This window comes from Hyla sarda, chromosome 5, assembly GCF_029499605.1.
Source record: "Hyla sarda isolate aHylSar1 chromosome 5, aHylSar1.hap1, whole genome shotgun sequence".
NCBI classification, from domain to species: domain Eukaryota; kingdom Metazoa; phylum Chordata; class Amphibia; order Anura; family Hylidae; genus Hyla; species Hyla sarda.
In genome coordinates this window covers 98373970-98398205 of record NC_079193.1, presented here as the reverse complement: position 1 = coordinate 98398205, position 24236 = coordinate 98373970, and the positions used below count along the sequence as shown (strand labels likewise).

Sequence of the window (24236 nt, the reverse complement as noted above, 5' to 3'; positions counted from 1 at the left end):
AGCAGCGCCACACAGTGGTCTTTTTGCTTGACCACTACTTGCCTTTCTTCAGGAGATTGTTTCACCTCACCTGCAACCTCGGGACTAGCAGTGGTTCCAGCTTCTTTGTAACCCCACTTGTGGGTTGATATGCAAGTTTAAACTTGCTCTAAGGTGAGCAGCTACTACCTAAGGGGTCTACACGCCCGACATCCCCTTTCTCCCTCTCTCGATTTCTCATCACCCAAACGGTATCACACGAGGCGCCCCCGCCGGTCTCTTGTTTTTTTCTTCTTCCACAGAGTGACTGGTTGACCTTCCATGAAATAAATATTTCTGGCACATTAATTTTGATGACACTAATGTATATTACATGAAAAAAAAAAAAAAAAACTTATCCCATAAGTTTCCACTTAAGACTTCTGCATGCAGACATCCACATGTTCTATAAGTTGTGTTCAATGCAGCTGTTACAGGAAAATATCCATATTTTGCAGTGTTTTTATTGAGTGTTTCATAAAATAAGTGTACATTAACCGCTTCACATCCTGCTAAAGTAATTTACAAGCAACTTTAAATAGCCCAAAATACCCCTTTTTGTTCATTTAGAAAGTCCTTAATGGGCAAACACAGCATATTTTTTGCACAGTGATTCTTTCTTTTAAATGTTATTTATAAAACACTCTTCCCCAGAAGCATGCACCAACCATGAAAGACTTTAGGTACAAAAAAAATATATATAAAAAAAAAAAATAAAAAAAAATAATCAAATCTAATACTAAGTAAATATAGAGAGGAGGTAACTGAATTTGAAATACAGTTCCCCATCTTCCTAAAAAAACAAAAAGAAAAACACAAATATTGATACAAGGCTTTCAAACAAAGCTCTATGCTATCACATATTCAACAATTCTTACACACAAACTAAAATCCCCACATATTTTGGGGGGAATTCAAGTTAACAAAGTCTTAATAAAAAGGACATACAGTATTTTGTCACAAAATGTAAATAAAAAAAAAAAAAAGAAATAACAAAAAATAAAAAATAAAGGAGCTATTGATGCACTTAGTGAATGTGCTTGCTCAGGTCCACTATAATAAATCCTATGTAGCGTATCTCTTGGTCCACTGTCTGGCCATCCTGTCATGCTCTGCTCTGTTGGTCATGTACTGAGTGGCGATACTTCCAACAAGAGGATCAGCTGTAAGACAAACAAAAGAGATAGATGTCATTGTTGGTGTGACTGTTTTGGAAGACAGTTAGCCATATTTGTCAAATTCTTTAACCCCTTGGGGACCAAGCCCATTTTCACCTTAAGGACATGAGCATTTTTTGCACATCTGACCACTGTCACTTTAAGCATTAATAACTCTGGGATGCTTTTATTTATGAATTTGATCCCAAGATAGTTTTTTTGTCATGTATTCTACTTTAACATAATGGTAAACTTTCGTCGATACTTGCATCATTTCTTGGTGAAAAATTTGAAAATTTCCTGAAAAATTTGAACATTTTGCATTTTTCTAACTTTGAAGCTCTCTGCTTGTAAGGAAAATAGATAAACCAAATAAATTATATATTGATTCACATATACAACATGTCTACTTTATGTTTGCATTATAAAGTTGACATGTTTTTACTTTTGGAAGACATCAGAGGGCTTCAAAGTTCAGCAGCAATTTTCTAATTTTTCACAAAATTTTCAAAATCGGAATTTTTCAGGGACCAGTTCAGTTTTGAAGTGGATTTGAAGGGCCTTCATATTAGAAATACCCCACAGATGACCCATTATAAAAACTGCACCCCTCAAAGTATTCAAAATGACATTGGCAAATAAACAAGGCAGCAAATCAAAATGAGGTCATAATAATGGGGGACTTTAACTATCCTGATGGGAGATTGAGACCTGTGAATCTCATAAAGGAAACAGGTCTCTGCCTATAGCTAAAGACAATTATCTGTCCCAAATGGTACAGGGCTCGACCAGAGGGGGTATCCTACTAGACTTAATATTAACCAACAGACCTGATAGAGTAACTAATGTGCAAGTAGAAGGACACCTAGGAAATAGTGATCATAATATAATACATTATAACTTGTCCTTCAATAAGGGAATCTCTCGAGGGGCCACAAAAACAATGAACTTTAGGAAAGCAAAGTTCGATCAACTCAGAGAAGCCCTTAACAATATAAAATGGGATAATGTCCTCAAAAATATGAATACTGACACTAAATGGGAGACTTTTAGGAATATCTTAAATGCTCACTGTAAGATGTATATACCCTAAGGGAATAAAAGGGTCAGAAATAAAACAAAACCAATATGGATGAATAAAAATGTTAAGGGGCAATAAATGACAAAAATAAAGCATTTAAACGACTAAAACAGGATGGCAGTGAAGAAACATTAAAAAGCTATGGAGAAAAAGTTAAAATATGTAAAATACAGATAAAAGCCGCAAAAATAGAGACAGAGAGACTCATTGCCAAAGAGAGTAAAACTAACCCCAAAATCTTCTTTAACTATATAAATAGCAAAAAGGTCAAAAATGAAAGTGTAGGCCCTTAAAAAAATTATGAGGAAGAAATTATAGACAGGGATCAGGAAAAAGCAAATATACCAAACAAATTCTTCTCCACCGTATTCACCGAGGAAAATGAAATGCCAGGTGAAATACAGTGTGATAAGGTAAACTCCCCCAGTACCTGTCTAACCCAGGAAGTGCCGACTTCCAAGACAAATCACCAGGTGCAGATGGCATTCACCCCCGAGTTCTAAAGGAATTAAGTATTGTAATAGACACACCTCTATTTTTAATATTCAGGGACTCTATAGTAACAGGGACTGTTCCCCAGGACTGGAGCATGGTAAATGTGGTGCCAAAATTTTAAAAGGGGACCCTGGGAATTACAGACCTGTTTGATTAACCTCCGTTGTATTTAAATTGTTTGAGGGTTTTCTAAGGGATGCTATTTTGGAGTATAGTGATAAGAATAAATGTATGATACCATATCAGCATGGCTTTATGAGGGATCGGTCCTGTCAAACTAACCTGATCAGCATTTATGAGGAGGTGAGCTCCAGACTGGACATGGGGCAATTGATGGATGTCGTGTATTTGGATTTTTCCAAAGCATATGATATGGTGCCACATAAAAGATTGGTGCATAACATGAGAATGATCGGGCTAGGGGAGAATGTGTGAAAGTGGGTAAGTAACTGTATCAGTGATAATTAGTGATAATAATCAGGAAACAGAGGGTGATAATTAATGGTACTTATTCTGATTGGGTGACTGGCACTAGTGGGGGTACCACAGGGGTCAGTCTTGGGTCCTGTTCTATTTAATATATTTATTAATGACCTTGTAGAAGGGTTGAATAGTAAAGTAGCAATCTTTACAGATGATACTAAACTCTGTAAAGCGGTAAACACTATAGAGGAGAGTGCACTGTTACAAATGGATCTGTATAGGTTGGAGGTTTGGGCTGAGAAGTGGCAGAGGAGGTTCAACACTGATAAATCTAAGGTAATGCACATGGGGAGGAAAAATCCGAGATGGGGTTATATATTAAATGGGAGAACACTTGGGAGTCTTAGTTCATAGTAAACTTAGCTGTAGTGACCAGTGTCGGACAGCTGCTATCAAGGCAAATAAAATAATGGGGTGCATCAATAGGGGCATAGATGCCCACGACAAGGAAATAATTCTACCGCTGTAAAAATCACTAGTCAGACCACACATAGAATACTGTGTACAGTACTGGGCACCAGTGTACAAGAAAGATATAGTGGAGCTGGAGAGAATTCAAAGACGGGCAACCAGAGTAATATGGGGAATGGGAGGACTACAGTACCCAGAAAGATTATCAGAATTGGGGTTATTTAGTTTAGAAAAAAGAAGGCTTAGGGGAGACCTAATAACTATGCATAAATATATCAGGAGGCAGTACAGAGATCTCTCCCATGATCTATTTATACACAGGACTGTATCTATAACAAGGGGGCATCCTCTACGTTTAGAGGAAAGAAGGTTTCTACACCACCACAGACGGGGGTTCTTTACTTTAAGAGCAGTGAGATTGTGGAATTCTCTGCCTGAGGAGGTGGTGATGGTGAACTCTGTAAAAGAGTTCAAAGGGGGGTCTGGATGCATTTTTGGAGAAAAACAACATTGATGGTTATGTATGCTAGATATTTAGGGACAGCATGTTGATTCAGAGATTTATTCTGACTGCCATATTTGAGTCTGGAAGGAATTTTTATCTCTAGTATGAGTTTTTTTTTTTTTTTGCCTTCCCCTGGATCAACTCAGTAGGGACTCATTAGGAATATAGGTTGAACTAGATGGACTCTGGTCTTTTTTTCAACCTTACGAACTATGTTACTATGTTACATTCAGTAAGTGTGTTAACTCTTTCGGTGTTTCACAGGAATAGCAGCAAAGTGAAGGAGAAAACTCAAAAAAAAAACTCACTAACATGTTCTTGTAGACCCAGTTTTTGAATTTTTACAAGGGGTAAAAGGAGAAAAAGAGCCCCAAAATATGTAACCCAATTTCTCTAAAGTAAGGAAATACCTCATATGTGAATGTAAAGTGCTCTGTGGGTGCACTAGAGGGCTCAGAAAGGAAGGAGTGACAATGGAATTTTGGAAAGTGAATTTTGCTGAAATGGTTTTTGGAGGGCATGTCACATTTATGAAGCCCCTAGGGTGCCATAACAGAAAAAAAAAAGACCCACATGGCATACTATTTTGGAAACTATATCCCTCATGGCATGTAACAAGGACCCCCGTGATCTTGCACGCCGCACTCTGTTAAAATCAGTCCCCAGAGCGTGTTCGCTCCGGGTTTGATCACTGTCGATCACGGGGTCGAAGCATTGTGACGTCATGGCTCCGCCCCCGTGTGATGTCACCTCAAATGTATATATGGCACTCTCACTCCTGAGCCTTGTTGTGAGCCCACAGAGCATTTTACCACCACATATGTGCTATTTTGCCTTACAAATTTTGGGGGTCTTTTTTTCCTTTTACCTCTTGTGAACATGAAAAGTATGGGGCAACACCAGCATGTTAGTGTAAAAAATTACATTTTATTACAATAACATGCTGGTGTAGACCCCAACTTTACCTTTTCATAAGGGGTAAAAGGAGAAAAAGCCCCCCAAAATTTGTTAGGCAATTTCTCCCGAGTACAGAAATACCCCATATGTGGCACTAAACTGTTGCCTTGAAATACGAAAGGGCTCTAAAGTGAGAGAGCGCCATGCGCATTTGAGGCCTAAAAAAAGGATTTGCATAGGGAAGGACCCGGATGCAAGAATTAGACTTTCCTCCGATACAAAAATTACCCTACGGCAGTGTTTCCCAAACAGGGTGCCTCCAGCTGCTGCAAAATTCCCAGCATGCCTGGACAGTCATTGGCTGTCCAGCACTTCTGGGAGTTATTTTGCAACAGCTGGAGGCTCTGTTTCGGAAACAGTGACGTACGAGACATTGTTTTATTGTAATTTTTTTAATTTTATTTTGTGTTAGTTTTGTTTTTTTAGTGTACATTCACACGGGTGGGGGTTTGCAGCGAGTTTCCGGCTGGGAGTTTGAGCCGCAGTGGAAAATTTGCTGCATCTCAAACTTGCAGCCAAAAACTCGCTGTAAACCCCTGCCCGTGTGAATATACCCTGCACATTCACATGGGGGGGCAAACCAACAGCTGTTGCAAAACTACAACAACCAGCATGCCCTTTGGCTGTCCGTGCATGCTGGGGGTTGTAGTTATGCAACAGCTGGAGGCACACTGGTTGCAAAACACAGCGTTTGTTACTTAACTCAGTGTTTCGCAACCAGTGTGCCTCCAGCTGTTGCAAAACTACAACTCCCAGCATGTATGGTCTATCAGTGCATGCTGAGAGTAGTAGTTTGCAACAGCTGGAGGCACACTGGTTGCAAAACACTGAGTTAGGTAAAAAAAAACACTGCCTTTCGCAACCAGTGTGCCTTCAGCTGTTGCAAAAACTACAATTCTCAGCATGCAGTGACAGCTGAAGGACATGCTGGGACTTGCAGTTATGCAACAGCTGGAGGCATACTACTAACACAGCCCTTTGGCTGTCCGTGCATGCTGGGGGTTCTAGTAATGCAACAGCTGGAGGCACACTGGTTGCAAAACACTGAGTTTGTTCTCAACCAGTGTGCCTGTTGCAAAATTACAACTCCCAGCATGCCCAGCCGAAGGACATGTTGGGAGTTGTAGTTATGCAACAACTGGAGGAGAACAGTTTGGAAACCACTGTGTAGTAGTATCCAAACTGTAGCCCTCCAGATGTTGCAAAATTACAATACCAAACATGCTCAGACTGTCCAGGAATGCTGGGAGTTGTAGTTCTGCAACATCAAAGGGCTACAGTTTGGACACCACTGCACAGTGGTCCCCAAACTGTGGCCCTCCAGATGTTTCAAAATTACAACCCTCAGCATGCCTGGACAGTCTGAGCATGCTTGTAATTTTGCAACATCTTTGGATGTCTGGGCATGCTGTGAGTTGTAGTTTGGAAACTCCTAAAAGGCAGCAGTGAAGATCACTTACCACAGATCTTCACTGCTGCCTCCGCCTCCTTACTGCCGCCAGTCCCTCCCCGCTCCAGCACCCGCCACCATATTCCTCCCCAATGTGCCCGGACATCCAGGCCCGGGCAGAGAGGGGATTTCAACTTTAACTCCCCCTGCCCCCAACTGCCATTGGTCGGTCAGTCCTAACCGACCAATGGCAGGGTATAGGAGGAGGTGGCACCCCTGCCACCTCACTCCTATCCTTTAGGATGATCGGGTCTCTCTCTGACAGCTCCGATCATTCCTATTTTCCGGGCTATCGAATCATCAGAGATCCGATCAGCCTTGAATCACCGCAAATCGCCGATCTGATCTCAGGGCCCCCCAGGGGATTGCACGGGGTGCCTGCTGAATGATTTCAGAAGGCATCCCGGTCCGGTCTCCGCCTGGAGCGCGACGGGGAGCGAAATTCCCATGGCGTACAGGTATACCCTTGGTCCTTAAGTACCAGGTTAAAAACACATGCCCAAAACTTCAATACTTTGAGTATATCCAGGTTATTTAAATTTGCATACAATTTATATACTTTATATTTTAATGGTTCCCAACCAGGAGTAGCAGTATAGCATATAATAATTCTTTATTTATATAGCTCACACAGATTTAGCACCGCTGTACACTTAAATTGGTCCTTGTCCCCACTGGGGCTCACAATCTGGTTTTCTCCGACACTTCAAAACATACAGTTAGGTAAATGTAGAGTACCCAGAAGAAACCCACTAAAACATGGGGAACATTCAAAAACCTTGCAGATGTTGTCCTTGGTGGGATTTGAACCTAGGATCCCAGCGCTGCAAGGCAACAGTGTTAACCACTGAGGATTCCCCTCTCTTTCTTATGTCAGATCCTTAAAGCTCCAACAACACAACCGGCAAAAAAAGGATATGTATGACCCTTCTACTTTACAAGAAAAATAAAGATGCTAAATTCACTTTACATAAGTACTGACTTATAAGGTTATAATACCTTAAACTGACTTATAATACCTGAAGTATCCAAAACGGGGGCTGCAGGGGACCAGGGTTAGGTAAGTATAATTTTTCTTTGTTTAAATAATTTGAAAACACGAGCATAACCATTTTAACATATAAATTAAAAAGTCTTATTGCTTAGTATATTGATAATGCACACATAATAATGTATACAATAACCAGTGAACCAGTGTTCTGATGTAGACATAAAACTAAATGTTCAGCGATCACTCCATGTTTAACGGCTTCATGAGTTTTTCCAACACAATACTATATTCAGTACTATATTATATAGACATCCCAAAAATACACAGATTTTGCACTTGTTTTCTGTTGTTGGGAACCCCTTTAACCCCTTAAGGACTGGGGGTTTTTCCGTTTCTGCATTTTCGTTTTTTGCTCCTTGCCTTTAAAAAATCATAACTCTTTCAATTTTGCACCTAAAAATCCATATGATTGCTTATTTTTGCGCCACCAATTCTACTTTGTAATGACGTCAGTCATTTTGCCCAAAAATCTGCGGTGAAACGGAAAAAAAAATCATTGTGCAACAAAATTGAAAAAAAAAACGCCGTTTTGTAACTTTTGGGGGCTTCTACGTAGTTCATTTTTCGGTAAAAATGACACCTTATCTTTATTCTGTAGGTCCATACGATTAAAATGATACCCTACTTATATAGGTTTGATTTTGTCGTACTTCTGGAAAAAATCATAACTACATGCAGGAAAATTAATACGTTTAAAATTGTCTTCTTCTGACCCCTATAACTTTTTTATTTTTCCGTGTATGGGGCGGTATGAGGGCTCATTTTTTGCGCCGTGATCTGAGGTTTTTAACGGTAACATTTTTGCATTGATAGGACTTATTGATCGTCCTATTATTGATTTTTAAATGATATAAAAAGTGACCAAAAATGCACTATTTTGGACTTTGGAATTTTTTTTCGCGTACGCCATTGATCGAGTGGTTTAATTAACGATATATTTTTATAAATCGGACATTTCCGCACGCAGTGATACCATATATGTTTATTTTTATTTACACTGTGATTTTTTTTTTTATGGGAAAAGGGGGGCGATTCAAACTTTTAATAGAGGAGGGGTTAAATGATCTTTATTCCCTTTTTTTTTGCAGTGTTATTGCTCCCATAGGGACCTATAACACTGCACACACTGATCTTTATCATTGATCACTGGTTTCTCATAGGAAACCAGTGATCGATGATTCTGCCGCTTGACTGCTCATGCCTGAATCTCAGGCACTGAGCAGTCATTCGGCAATCGGACAGCGAGGAGGCAGGTAGGGACCCTCCCGCTGTCCTGTAAGCTGTTCGGGATGCCGCGATTTCGCTGCGGCTATCCCGAACAGCCCACTGAGTTAACCGGCAGTTTTTACTTTTAGCCGCGTGGCTCAGCTCTGAGCGCGCGGCTAAAGGGTTAATAGCGCGCGGCGCCGCGATCGGCACTGCGCGCTATTAGTGGCGGGTCCCGGCTTCACTATGACGCCGGGCCCGCCGTGATATGATGTGGGGTTACCGTGTAACCCCGCGTTATATCACGGGAGCAGGACCAAGGACGTACCGGTACGTCCTTGGTCTTTAATACTAAACAAAAAAAAATTCGGAAGACTCAACTGGTGCCAGAAAGTTAAACAGATTTGTAAATTACTTCTATTTAAAAATCTTAATCCTGACAGTACTTATCAGCTGCAGTATGATCCACAGGAAGTTCTTTTCTTTTTGAATTTCCTTTCTGTCTTACCACAGTGCTCTCTGTTGACACCTCTGTCCATTTTAGGAACTGTCCAGAGCAGAAGAGATTTGCTATGGAGATTTTCTCCTACTCTGGACAGTTCCTAAAATGGACAGAGGTGTCAGCAGAGAGCACTGTGGTCAGACAGAAAGAAAACTCAAATGAAGAAAAAACTTCAGCTGAAAAATACTGGAAGGATTAAGATTTTTAAATATAAGTAATTTACAAATCTGTTTAACCTTCTGGCACAAGATGATTTAAAAAAATGTTTTCCAGTGGAGTACCCCTTTAATACAGTGCTTATATAAGTTCCCTCTATATATATTAACCTTTATCAAATCCACAACATCTAACACTGAATTGTGCTCACTTAGCCAAAACAACAATACACACAGGGGCATAACTGCCATAATTACCAATTCCATCGAATGTTGATAATGAAGTTGAAAAAGTGGCATACCGGCACCTGCTACAAAACAAATGACCAGAGAAGACCTCTTTGATAACGGTATAAAGCAGGGAAACCAACTTTTAACAGGTCTAAGCCACATATTAGCTTCCTTAATGTTTCCCTGCAGGGTATGCCCGGAGTAGTAAGAGATTAATCGCAGTTCGGCTAGGTCAGATCTATCAATCTCCAGATCAATACTGTCATCATTTTACATCTGTTTTATTGCCGAGCAGCAGTTATAAAATATTAACATGCATAAAGGCAGCCGCAGTAAATAGACGCTTTATGGAGGATATCAGATGCTGCATCTAAACAGGAAAACACAGCATAACAGAAATGATGCGGTAGACTTACAACTCTTTCTTTTTTACCTCGGTTTCCTGAGCCGCCATTAAATGTGTAACAGATCAGATAAGAAAGAAGTGTTGTTCAAGGTTTCCCCATATCTTACCGGCACGTGGTGCGGGGCGTAAGATCTACTGCATATAATAATAATGAAGTACAAGTCAAATGAGGGAAGGTTGTAGGCAAAGGCCTTGAATTGCCGACTGTGCTCCCCAGATGAGGGAATTGATATATCAAACACTAAGAATGGAAGTTAATATTAAGTTTTGTATAATGATGTCAAAAACTGAGCTGGAATCATCAGCTGGCAACATGAATGAATGCCCTGACAGCAAACTTGTATAGATCTTTCTAGAACACCCCATAGACCGCAGTGATGATGGGAACAGCTCACACAGAGACACTCACATGTATAATTCCATTAATCTGCATTATGAGGCCCTTAGAGGCTACAAATGAATTAAAAAAAACTTCATAGTTGAATATCTTTGCTATATGTCCAGTTGCTTCATGAATGCGAGTAGGGCTGGGCGGTATGACCAAATGTGTGTATCACGGTATTTTTTAGACTTTAGGGATTTCCACAGTATATAACGGTATTTCCTAGCCGCCCCCCCCCCCCCCCAAATTAAAGGGGTATTCCAGGCAAAAACTTTTTTTTTATATATCAACTGGCTCCGGAAAGTTAAACAGATTTGTAAATTACTTCTATTGAAAAATCTTAATCCTTCCAATAGTTATTAGCTTCTGAAGTTGGGTTGCTGTTTTCTGTCTAACTGCTTTCTGATGACTCACGTCCTGGGAGCTGTCCAGCTCCTATGGGGATATTCTCCCATCATGCAAGGGATATTCTCCCATCATGCACAGCTCCCGTGACGTGACATCACCATTGAGCAGTTAGACAGAAAACTTCAGAAGCTAATAACTATTGGAAGGATTAAGATTTTTTAATAGAAGTAATTTACAAATCTGTTTAACTTTCCAGAGCCAGTTGATATATAAAAAAAAGTTTTTGCCTGGAATACCCCTTTAATTATCAGCCCACATCCCCATCGGGGTAAATACCGACAAGCGCTGCCCTCCTCGTCCAGCTTGTTGCGGCCGCCGGCGCTGGCACTCTAAACTGTGTGGTATCCCTATGCCCGGGCTGCAGAAGGTAAACAAAATAAACTTTAACGCACCTACGTCGGCCTTACGCTGGGGACAGGAACGTCGGACAGCCGTCAGCCTATGACCAGCCGCAGCGATGTTCCGCCTCGGCCGGTGATAGGCTGAGCCCACTGTCATGTAAGGAGCCGGCTTCTTACATGACAGTGGGCTCAGCCTATCACCGGCCTATCACGTTCCCGGCCCCAGGAAACAAGTGTGGCTGGTACCGGACTAACGGGAGGTGAGTTAAAGTTTATTTTGTTTATTTTTTGCAGCCCGGGCATAGGGATACCGCACAGTATAGAACAGTGGTCTCCAACCTGCGGAGCCAACGGCTGTCCGGGCATGCTGGGAGTTGTAGTTTTGCAACATCTGGAGGTCTGCAGGTTGGAGACCACTGGTATAGAGTGTCAGCGCCGGCGGCCACAACAAACAGGACGAGGAGGGCAGCGCATGCGGGTGATATGTGAGTAGTACCCTGATGGGGACAGCACAGCGCTGGGCTGATAATTAATTCATTCCCAAGGGGGAGGGGCCAAACCAGTATTGCGGTATGGGAAAAATTCTAATCGTGCAGCACAAAAATTTCGGTATTTGGTATGAACACGTATACCGCCCAGCCCTAAATACGAGTCCACACAGTAGGGCCCTCACAAATCTCACTTACATGGCATAACTAATTGACACAGCAGGTTTTTGACGCTAGTGAGACATCTGTTTGTGCCAAGTATGGAAAAGAATTATGAGCTTATTGTGTATTCTTCCGGAAAAAAAAAAAAAAGCAAGCTTCAGGTCTATCGCCTAAGGCGACCAGCACAACACGTAATTCTTTCTTAGATAAAATCTATCATAAAAACACAATTTCCATTGGGTGCTTACAACTGGACAAAGGGGTGGTTAAAAGCAAACATATCTCTTTTTTGTCTTCCATCATTTCATTTCAAACATCTGGTGTTTTTCTCCCTCATGTTTCATTATCATTGCAGGTTCTGACAAAAAGCCAGAAAAAACAGCCCAGCATACATCCCAATTTTTTCCTGCAAAATTACCAAATCCAGTCAATAGGGTCCGTTGTGGTGCAATGGCACCTGCCGTGTACTGGCCCAGTCATTTTGATGGAACAGGGCGCCTAGGAGAAATTTGTATGTGTGCATGACAAGGTGGTTAATCCTTATTTTGGAAGCACTTTGGTGAAAATCATTCTTCCACACATAGAAAGCACTTATTATAGATGTACTGTATACATGATGTCAATGCTCCTGTCTGTAAAAATTTAAATCAGAGCCTCTTTATACTGTATCTCACTCTTTTCTGTATTTGCAGGGGGTCAACCATCAGCCAGTGTTATTCATGTTCCTTAGCCTAAACACTTGTGTGCTGTTATCCTTAGCGGTCCTCCTGACAGGCCATGCATTTTTAGCACGGGGAGGAGGTAAGACTATGTGGTGCCACACTGAAGGGAGCACATAAGGTGGAAGCTAGTAAAGAAGATGGTCTCAAGATGACTATTTAGCAGGAAAGAGGTAATGGTGAAAACAATGTCATGGTTTTTATTGCACAACTGATGTGGGGCATATTGGGCAAAAAAAAAAAAAAATATATCAATGGAGTGTACAAAGGGTGAAGACGTGCAACTACTTCCACTGTGTGTTGCAAATTTTTCTTTCAAATGTCTTAAATGGGAATAACCCTTTAAAGGGGTACTCCGCCCCTAGACATCTTATCCCCTATCCAAAGAATAGGGGATAAGATGTCAGATCGCCGGGGTCCCGCTGCTGGGGACCCCCGGGATCTACCATGCGGCACCCACCTTTAGTGGCTTCCAGAACCGCTGGAGGTCCTCAGGCTGAGTCCATCTCGACCACGGTACGGAAGATTTTGACGTCACGACTCCGCCCCCGTATGACATCACACCCCGCCCCTAAATGCAAGTCTATGGGAGGGGGTGTGACAGTTGTCCGAAATAGTGTATTTTTGGTCACATTTTATATCATGAAAAAATGAATAAAAAGCGATCAAAAAGTCCGATCAACACAAAAATGGCACAGATAAAATCTTCAGAACACGGTTAACAGCATGGGCCCTGCGGGTTATTTTTATATTGTATTTTTATTATATATATATATTTTTTCCAAGTAAAGCTTTATTGAAGTTTTTTCAATTACAAGAAAAATAAGAAATAGCAACAATGACCAATGATCCTCAGAACAACACTATGTCACAGGTTTCATCAATGAGGGTCACATAATCACAACTTCGCTACTTCTCCAAACCGAACTAGCTAACACTCGTAGCGAATGGTAGGCACATCTCAATGTAGTAAAACATACGTCAATTATCGTAAGAATAAGAGGTTCCAAGGAAAGGTAGGACCACGTGTCCGTAAGACCCGGGTACAGGATGGACACAGGTAAGAATGTGAGCCAGATCAGTTCACCTTTATGGCTTAATATCGATGTGATGTTGTATTTTTATTATATTTTTATATGTGATTAAATCATTCAACTATTTCTACATATTACTGAAGTCCATCATAGACTTTATTTTGAGGTAGGACACTGAGGGCTGTGGTGTTTTATTTTATTTTCTACAGATCGCCAACCTTCCCGACTAGTAAATATAAGACTACTAGTGATGTGGACAAGTCAGTAAATGTCTTTACCTAAGTTGCAGTGAGATTTGAAGATATTGCATAAATTCAATTAATATTTAATCCCGTCAGCTCATTAATGTGTATTTTACCCTTAGGCACAATTTACTTACAGCAACTACTTAAAATACTATTTAAGAGCTGTGCTTAGCTGTTCCATGTTTGCCAGGTCTCAGGAAAGTGGCTGAGATTGCATAGAGAAAGCCTCTTATGCTAATTATTAAATATATTTCCATAATTGTATTAAACTGGATGGGATTTTATCTGATAATTACCACATTAGGGCTTTATCTGACACACAGTCTCGTATAAAGTGATTATTGCCTAATTTCTAAAGTTTTTCTATAACACAAAATGTAACTGGTTGGAGAGGGATTGTAAAAAAAGGTTATTAGGGAACAGAACATTTTTAACCCCTACCAGTCACAACAATTTTTGTTGATGGTGTTTTTTATTGTTATTATTTTATATCTCCCCTTTTTTTTTTTAAATATTTCTTTAGTTCTTCTAGGGGACTTATAAAGTCACATAGATTGCACAGTTGAAAAAAGACATGTCAATTGAGTATGGTACATTTTTTTTTGTTTTTTTTTTACACATGGCTGGGCTTGTTAAAAATAAAATATAAGTCATACTTACCTGCCATTCCGAGGCTTGTCACTGCTGGTTCCTGTGATGAGTAGTCTCAGCAGGAACTGCCTACTCAAAAATTATTATGGTAAAGAAGGCTTGTCACTGCTGACAGAACTTATTTTTTTATGGATGGAGGTAGTGCCCCCCTTATCTTTTATGATGATTTTACAGAGAACAACTTTACATCATATGGGCAGCTTTACATCATATTTTTAAAAGGCCATTTACATACTTGAACAGGTCAATGACATACCCCCTTAGGCATAACATGTTGTACGTGTCTGTCAAATGTTTGGAAGGGGTATAATTATCAGGTCGTCGCTCACTTTTAAATTGTGCATATCATTACCAATTTTAGCCCCCCATTACCAATGAAGTAGTATAGATAAAGTTACGATAATCAACTTCATCTACTACCTGATTCTACGGATGTCTGCAAATCCTACACTATATACACTGATAAGAGTTAAAGGACAGTTACACTTTGCCACCCGAAGCAAGTGTATACGTGAGAGCTCATAGATGCTGGCAGTGTCAGCCACTTCTAAGATAATTGCTTACATTTTCTATATATATATAAAACTCAATGGCCCCTATTTTTATTGGTTTGTGCGATCAAATTTGTGTTGCATAGCCCGTGCGACATAATATCCAGATACGAAATACCATTACAAAATGGGCGTGGTTAACTGAAAAAGGGGCGTATTTAAGACAAAAAGAAAAACTCACTGGAAAACGTATAAATTTGGTTTCACCAAAACCAGACAGCTCTGAGCTGTCGGGAAATGACTGAAAACCAAGTGAATCCTGAGTAGGCACTGCCTAAAATCTTTTTTCTTTCAATCATTTATTTATTTTTAATCATTGGTATGTTGTGTTCGAATGGTTGGTATGTTTGGTATGTTGTGCTGCAATTTTTTTTAGCCAAATGTTTTTTAATCTACACTTAACATATAAATAAGGTATCAACATGTTACCTTGTACGTCTTTTCCCATTTTTCTTTGGCCAACATACCTCAATCTGTTCTGTGTATTTGCCTCTCATTTTCCTATCTTTATGCGACACATTTAATTTCGTGCAACAGATTTAAACCCGTGAAACAGATTAGTAAATCAGGGGGAAAAAAAACTAGTGAAATGAAAAACACTCCACAATAAACGGGTTTTAGTAAATGAGGGCCAGTGTGTGTGTATGTGTGTCTGTTCCAGCATCACTTCCAAACGGCTAAAGATATTAACATGAAACTTGGCACACATGTTAATGAACAAACATAGGATAGGTAATTTAACCCTTACCCACCCCTATTTGTGAGGGTTCGAGTTTTTATTTAAAGTCCCATACAAGTCTATGTGAAATATATGTTACGGCATAACTTCCAAACAGCTGGAGATATTTCGATAATAGTTGGTCACATGTTACTTATATGTCCACTAAATATATAGGAGAGTTAATTTAACCCTAACCTACCCCTCTCCCCCCAATACAAATCTGTGGGAAATGTATGTTCCAGCATAACTTCCGTGCGGCTGGAGATATTTCGATAATACTTGGTCTCATGTTACTTATATGTCAAATAAAAATATATAATAGTTCAATTTACCCCTAACCTTCCCCCTTATGTGAAGGATGGGGTTGCTGTTTCAGGTCCTATACAAGTATATGCATCAGTCCAGCTCGAAACCCACCACCCCCCCCCCCCCCCGGCATTCCATGCCTCATCTTGCAAAGAAACACCCACCATTTAAGCCACACCCCTTTTATTTTCAGTTTACAATATCTTTATCACAACTCAGCCCCACCTGAGGATGGGATGTGAGGTTGTGATATGGGGACGGGATATGGGAATGGTATATGAAGATGGGATATGAGGTCAGGATATGAGTTTGTGATAAGAGGTCGGAATATGGGGACAGGGTATGAGGATGGGATATGAAGATGGGATATGAGGACGGTATATGGGAAGGGATATGAGGATGGGATATGAGGACAGAATATGTGGACGTGATATGAGGTCGGGATATGAGATTGAGATATTAGCACAGGATATGAGGAGGGGATTTAGGGTCAGGATATGAGGAGGGGATATGGGGTCAGAATTTGAAGACAGCAAATGAGGACAAAAGCTTCCTCCTTTGTTGCCTTTCCTCCCCCACAAGGATTGGGTAGGAAAAAACGGGCAGCGGGACCCAGCAGATATCAGTAGTGGTGAAGTCACTAATCTCTGCCCATGCTCCAAGCCTGGCTTGGAGCTGAAGCTAACGGAGAAGATTATCGGAGATCCCCTGCACGGAACGTGACAAGGTATCTACCGTTGTCATCAGTGTCACCTGTACTACCTGTCTGTACCGACAGTTTAGTGCAGGTGACACTGGTGACAGATTTCCTTTAAAAAATAACACATGTAAAATATCTCATTGCATATTTGCCTAACTGTATAAGAAAATAGCAGAAAAAAACCTTCAATAAAAAAGGCACCAACAAAGTATAACGTATAACAGAATATTATGTTTTTGTGAATAGTCCAATAATTATGATTTGGAGATGCTTTCCATATCTTTACATTTACCAGATTCATTGCAAGAGTCTATATGTATCTAGAGACAATGACACGTCTGTTTATCATTCCTGGACACTGCGGTCACTTTGACAGATATGATATATTATACGCAACAAAATAACCACATCCCTTTTCTAACAGCAAAAACAAACAAAAAATAATAATAATGTCAGAACTGTCGGTAGGTGTTCCAGGAGATGGTAAAATGATTTCATTTGTTCACTGATATGGCACATGTTAGGAGCACCAACTATCCCAGCATACATGTTGCATTTTATACAACATACATACTGTAATGTTTCTTCCACCCTTCACTTCCACCATGCTCGCATGACAGCCTGAGATCAGTGGGATCTACCCTGACATGTGCTTGACCATGGTGAGAGGCTACACATCTCTCTTTTCAAAATACACAACCAACCAAGCCAAATATAAATGTTTAATCTGGAGTCTGGGATGATAGTTGTCACCAGCATTCACTAATCTATAATCAACAGTATTCTAAAACCAAGCCAAAGACTGCCTTTAAAAAAATTATTTTATTATTATTATTCAGATGGAAATAAATATTCACACTTGTAGAACTGTTACATTGTGGGGAGGCCCAGGAAACAGCAAATTCACATGGCAATATGGTTTTCCAAGTGGAAGTGCATGTTCTGATTCTGCAACAGTGCAAATTCCAGTTGCTTAGACCATTCATAATTAATTCATGATCCCCTCCCCCACCTCATGCAATGTCACAATGGAATCAATTTGTCTTTCATTAATTTTGCATCATTTTCAAAAATGAAACAAAGCAGATCTTGCTGTGTGGCACTAGTCTTAGGCAAGAAAATTTTTCCCCTTTATGGGCACTGTCAGATCCAAAAACTTTTTATATGTTGTTACTGATGAAAATTGAAGACCTTTTGTAATATGGTTGTTTACATTTTTTTGAATAGTTAATTAAAAAAAAATGGCTCCTGAAAATCCCACCCTACTAGGACACTAACCAGTCCTGCAGCAGCATCAGCTTGCCTATGAGTCATGAACAATAGATGACTCATGGACAAACCTGCATGAGCGGACACACCAATCACCTCCCACCACCACAAATGAGGAACAAGCCCCCTTCCCCTGAGAGGATTTCTAACACTGTGAGCTAATGAAAAGGGGGATTATTCTAATAAATATAGGTGATATAGGAATTAAAATTAGATGTACATGATTAGGATTAGGTACTGAGTAACATATTATTTATTTATTTTGTAGGAATAGTCAGGACAAAATTAAAGGGTCACTTAGTTTTGATTGTTCGGGGTCTGTGTGTTCAGACCCTGACTGATTGCTAGAACAAGCCAGTAGAAGACCGCGCCTAGAGTGTTCCTGGGTCCTGGCTCTGTGCCATCTGACCAAGCCTCATAATGTAACTCTATAGGGCCATCTCGGGTGGGGTGCAAAGAAAAAGGGAAAAAGCGTTTCTCCCCGCTAGTTCCACCTAAACTAAAAAACCTTTTTACACAGGACAATTATAGGCCAAACTGGTCGAATATTTCCTCACGCAAAAGACCCAGCAACCAACCAATGAATTTGTCAGCTGATTGCCAGGATTGCACTGGGAATGCTAGTAATCATTGTTGGACACTCAAACATCTCCCTGTGTAAACATGGCATGTGCGTCCAACAATGATGTAAGTAAAGCGACACATGAATGATCCAGCAATCGTTTAAGCAGCCCTGGCCACACAATCACTGAGCAGTGCAAAAGGCAGAGTAGATGGACACCAATCTGATAGAGCTGTGCCTGTATTGGTTATGGGTCTGCCCTTCTAAAGGACCCGTAGAGTTAGATCTAAAAATATATCTTTGCAGATGTAAAGTGGGCTACATAGTTCTTCAAACTGCAGTCTACATGAAGGGGCAGTCCAATTTGGACAACTCATTTCTATATCCTTATCAAGTCATGTAGACATCTCCCCCCTTCTATTAGCCAGAGAGGAGAGCTTCTAGAAAAAGTTGTTCTTGTTACAGAGGTTTAATCCACTGAATAGTTACCATCCTATACTACCAGTTCAGCAGTGTCAGCTGTCAGAACATAGGATGATCACAGGTGGGTCTGAATTTAGAAAAGAACTGAACAAATCATCAGGGTAGCACCGTCCGAAAGAGCTACTGACCATCAGATAGCAATGTGACCGACAAGGATTTCACTTTCTAAGTTTCACTTATAAAGTGAAAATCTGCATTCACTCCTAAGGACGTCTATCAAAATGTCAAATTTACAGATGTTCTTCCAGGGCTTAATAAATAAAATTATATGTATTATGCTTATAAATGCACTTACATTTTTTACTATAGCATTTGTGGTATTTTGGTGACATTTATAGATTCATTTGAGACATTTATGAAGTCATTGGAGATATTTATGAAAACTAGTGCAATGTCCACACATCACTGCTTTAAAGGATACCTGTCATTTTAAAAGGTTTTTTTTTATTTAAAAGTCACATCATTTAGATTAACTCTTTAGAGTGGTGCCAAGGTGACTTTTGTGCTCTCACTGCTGTTACTGAGCCCCCGAGAGTCCCCTCCATGGTGCATAGCTTTTTCTTATTCTCTACATTGAAAGGGGAAGGGACCAGAGCTGGAGTTTCTGGGAATTCTTTTCCCTTATTTTTCTGGCCTATCACAACAAACGCGTCTATTTTATGCCATAACATAGTGCTGGTGAAAGATAACTGGACTGAACTATGCACTGTTTTAGGGGATGATTTACACTGTGTGCTAATACAGATGCATAAAAAAAAAAAAAACAGCAGCAGCACAACATTGAAGAGATTACACTAAGCACTGGCCAGCTGGTATACACACGTTTGTTGACTAAAGGGAAGGAGAAGGGGCAGATTAAATTTAGGAGCCAGCACTGTGTATATATAGTAGCAGCACAGCAAGGAAGGGGTTACTCTAAGCCCAGAAACTGCTACTGTGATAAGACGGAAGACTTGCATAAACAGTGCAGATCCTCTGGAACTCACACAGCTTGCAGGTACACAAGGGGAGATTTATCAAAACCTAAACAGCAAAGTAAAAGTTGACCAGTTGCCGATCACTTCTTCGATTTTTCAGAGGCCTCTTTATAAATGAAATAAGCAATCTGATTGGTTGCTTTGGGTAACTGGTCAATTTTTTTTCCCCTAAATCTCCCCACTCTTTCTCTCTGGCCCGTACATTTTGAACCCTGCTCACACTTCAAGTGTTCTGTCCTGCTGTGACTGTTACTAGAGAGGTTTTAAAATGAACAAAAGGCAGTGAACAGCAGATTGCAGGGACGGTAGACACCTAGTGGACAAGACTTTAGATCTGTTTTTATCTTGGGCAAGGAGCCATTTGTTGGCAAATTAAGTTATTTACAAGAAATGTTTTGAGTCACATAGACTATAAAATGGAGGAAAACGGTGTAACACGAAAGTGACCATTTAACTAAACTGCAGGGAATTCCTTTTACAATGTTTCAACAAAGAATATATATATATATATATATATATATATATATATATATATTTTATAAGGATTTTGCTCAGGACCATTTTGCTTTATTGGATGTTTTTGTCTTAGCCGATGCCCTGTTAGCATTCCCACAGAACCTATGCACGTATCACCAAGGTCTAAGGTGAGCTTTACTTGTATATTTTTTACTAAAATGCCGCAGAAATAAGGATGTCTAGAATTTAGTGGGTTGCTATTAGCAATGCCAATGTTTTCCTTTAAACATTTTTTTTCTAAAGTCTCCAATTGTTCATTCAACACACAGAAAACTATACCAAGATGAATAGAAATCACTTCATGGTCTTTTCACTAGTTAAAGGGGAAGCAGTAACTTCTCCATGTAGCAAAAACAAAAGGCACAGCTTAACTTGAAAGCCTATGTAAAAGCTACTGAAAGAAAGCAATTAGATCAGATAAAGCAGGGAAGCATTCATATGGTAATAGCTGCCGTACAATGTTCTACAGCTCCAGAATCTGTAAAGGGTCAATGCCTGTATTTTATCTGAGCTCGGATCTGATGTCTAAACCTCATGCCGTTGGTATTGTGTTACAATTCAAGGGCACGAGGCAAATAAACATGAAATGAATTTAGGAGAGCCGCGTAAAAGACAGCCTCTGGGGTGAAGTAAAATGAAGGAACGGCTTCTATCCAGGGCTACGGCTTCTCAAAGATAAAAATGTAAACATAATAACATATCTCCTGTGAGTCTTTTATCATATTACGGTGGTTCAATATAATTATACAGGTACATGCTCATATCCAAGGAGACGAGACTGCCTGCCTATAACCTTATGATGTCCAGTCTCCTGGCTGTGTTATTACAATTGAGTGCTGTTATTTTAATTATTGTTCCTGAGGTCCTTGTTCTTACAATGAGATTATCTGTCTGGATTATGATACTCTTTACAATTTTAAGGGAACCTGTCAAGGGATACAAAATCACCTGATAATGAATCACTCTCGATTTCCCCCACCCAATGTAGACACACAGCCAAGCGACAAGCAGTAAGCACATACAAAGTAAGGTGGTGCTGTCATTTGTAAGTAAGCATTGACTATTGTTGGAATGTTATGTTCAGGACATGGGTTGCATTTATAGTGGGGGACAGGGGCTTTGAGTATAGAGATAAATATATCAGTTAAATATATTAAAGGAGTTGACAGGCTTGGAAACCTTCTTTATAAACAAAAAAAAAGGTTCCTGGGTGATAATCTGTTTGCAGGGGGCTTTCTGCCGGTAACCCTTAGCCCTTGAATTCACTATTGTTGAAAGGGGAACCTAGCAGCAAACGTATATGTCTGTACAGCTTTTTATACGGTCCTAAACACCCTGAAGGCTTCTTTAAGGGGGTTATTTCAGGATATTTAGACAACTGTCTTAGAGCTAGAACTAGCATCAAATAGAAACTTTACTCCATGCAGGCAATCATTGGCCTCAGCAGTAACATGCTGTACATACTAACAGAAACAACAAAGACCAAGAATTATTTACAGCATAACCTCAACACAGTATGTAATGTTATTGATACAGGTCTGGTGGGGAACACAGATGGGGGATTTAGGGGAAAATTTCTATTTTATGCTGGTTCTGCCTCTAAGAGAATTTCAAAACCTATTAGAATAAAAAATCATAACCTTATTTAAATATCTTAAAGGCTGTGGAAATCTTTAAAAAGCATTTTTTTTTACTCTTACTTTGTATTTATTTAAGAGGTACTCCGCCCCTAGACATCTTATACCCTATCCAAAGGGTGGGGGCGCCCTTCAAAGCAAGTCTATCGGAGGTGGCGTAGTGGCTGTCATGCTCCGCCCCCTTGCACTGAGTGGGCATGGCGTGACGGCACGAGGGGCGTGGCCGTGACATCACAACCACCGCTGCCCGTTCCAAGCGTTCGGAACAGAATGGGGCAGTGGAGTACCCCTTTAAGGTGGAAAAAAAATATTTACCCCCTGAGTAATTTTTGCTTAGTTTCTCTTTTACAGTTGCTACCCTGCAAAATGCCTTTCACCTGCTTTCTTTTATCTCCAGCCTGAATGAGCTTACCTCCAAGTCTAATATCAAAGCTGGTGTGTAAACCCTGCCCCCTCCATGCTGCTATTTCTAAAACGGAGCAAGCAGAAAGTCAATCTGACAGATTTATCATACCTCTCTCTCTCTTTTTTTTTTTCTTCTTTCAATTAAGACTATTTAGAAAGTTGCTTAAAATGGTATAACATTTTTGTGAATAGGGGATAAGTGTCATAGGCATAAACACTTTTAAAATTTCGCATTCAGGATACAAATGAAAAAACAAAAACAAAAAAGCATTCAGTGCAAAGGTGTTCATACCTTTTAAAAAAATAACAGGGCCCCTGTGTTAAAGGGACCCTGTCAACTTCTTATCAGGTACATTACTGGTGAATTTTAATAAATGGAAATGCTAATAATAACTATTACAAGCATGGAAATCCTTAAAGAATGAACACAAACTCTATTTTAAAGCTACTTTAGCAGGTATAAGATTATTATAAAAATATATATATATTCTCACCAGGGTTACAGTCTGTGAGCAGGGAGCAGATGGAGAGGAGAACTTTAGAAATGGTCAGTGCCGGGCTCCAGTTGTCTTTCAAGATATCAAGGCAGATGACACCTTGGCTGTTAATGTTGCAGTGGTAGATTCTTGTCCGAAATGTCACCTAAAAAATAGAAATAATTTTATGTTATTTTCACTTAAAACAATTAAATTACAAACACAGCTAGAATTCATTTTATGCAAACATAACTGTACTGCAATGCATACATCTGGATGAACTCATACATGGCTACCTAGGAAGTCATTTTTGAGAGGACTCCATGAACATCATCTTTACATTCTTCAGTCTTTAATATAGTACCCAAAACAGATGTGCCTGACCTTTTACATGCCATTCCATAAAACATGTCAAATTTTTTGGGAAAATGGAGATCAGAGAACAAAAATCTAAGCATACTACAGTGTTTTAATATGATGTTCTGAACGTTTTCATCAATCAAATATAGTCATCTGCACTTAAAGGGGTACTCCGCTGGTAGACATGTTATCCCCTATCCAAAGGATAGGTGATCACATGTCTGATCGCGGGGGTCCGGTCGCTGGGGACCCCCGCGATCTCTGCCGCGGCACCCCAGTCATCCGGTCCACAGAGTGAACTCTGCTCCATGACGAATAACTGGTGAACTCAGCCGCCACGCCCCTACATTCATGTTTATGGGAGAAGGTGTGACAGCTGTGTACTAGCCGCCACGTCTCCTCCCATAGAAATGAATAGAGGGGGCGTGGTGTGACGTCAGGATTACGAAACCCCCTGGCTTCCATGACCGTAGCACCAGCCTGGAGATCGTAAGGGGTCCCCGCAGCTGGACCCCTCGTGTTCAGACATGTTATTCCCTATCTTTTGGATAAGGAATACATTTCACTTTAAAGGGGTAATCTGGCCCTAGACATGTTATCCCGTATCCAAAGGATAGGGATTAACATGTCTGATCGTGAGGGGTCCGGCTGCGGGGACCCCCTGCGATCTCCAGGCTGGAATAATATATTAAGATTTTAATATGTTAATGTATTAATAAGATTTTAATATATATT

The 24236-nt window shown here is 40.1% G+C and overlaps 1 protein-coding gene across 3 annotated transcripts in view; it reads right to left on the bottom strand.

The window, feature by feature from the left end:
- Window positions 1-464: 464 nt before the first annotated feature.
- Window positions 465-24236, bottom strand: part of LOC130273350 (ubiquitin-conjugating enzyme E2 E2) — a 263263-nt gene continuing 239491 nt past the window's right edge. For all 3 annotated transcript variants that reach the window (XM_056519972.1, XM_056519974.1, XM_056519973.1), the window contains exons 5-6: window positions 23160-23307; window positions 465-1181 (exon numbers count right to left, since the gene is read on the bottom strand). In XM_056519972.1, the coding sequence (XP_056375947.1) occupies window positions 1084-1181; window positions 23160-23307 (246 nt within the window). In that variant the 3' untranslated portion in view covers window positions 465-1083. The remainder of the gene's footprint in view (window positions 1182-23159; window positions 23308-24236) is intronic.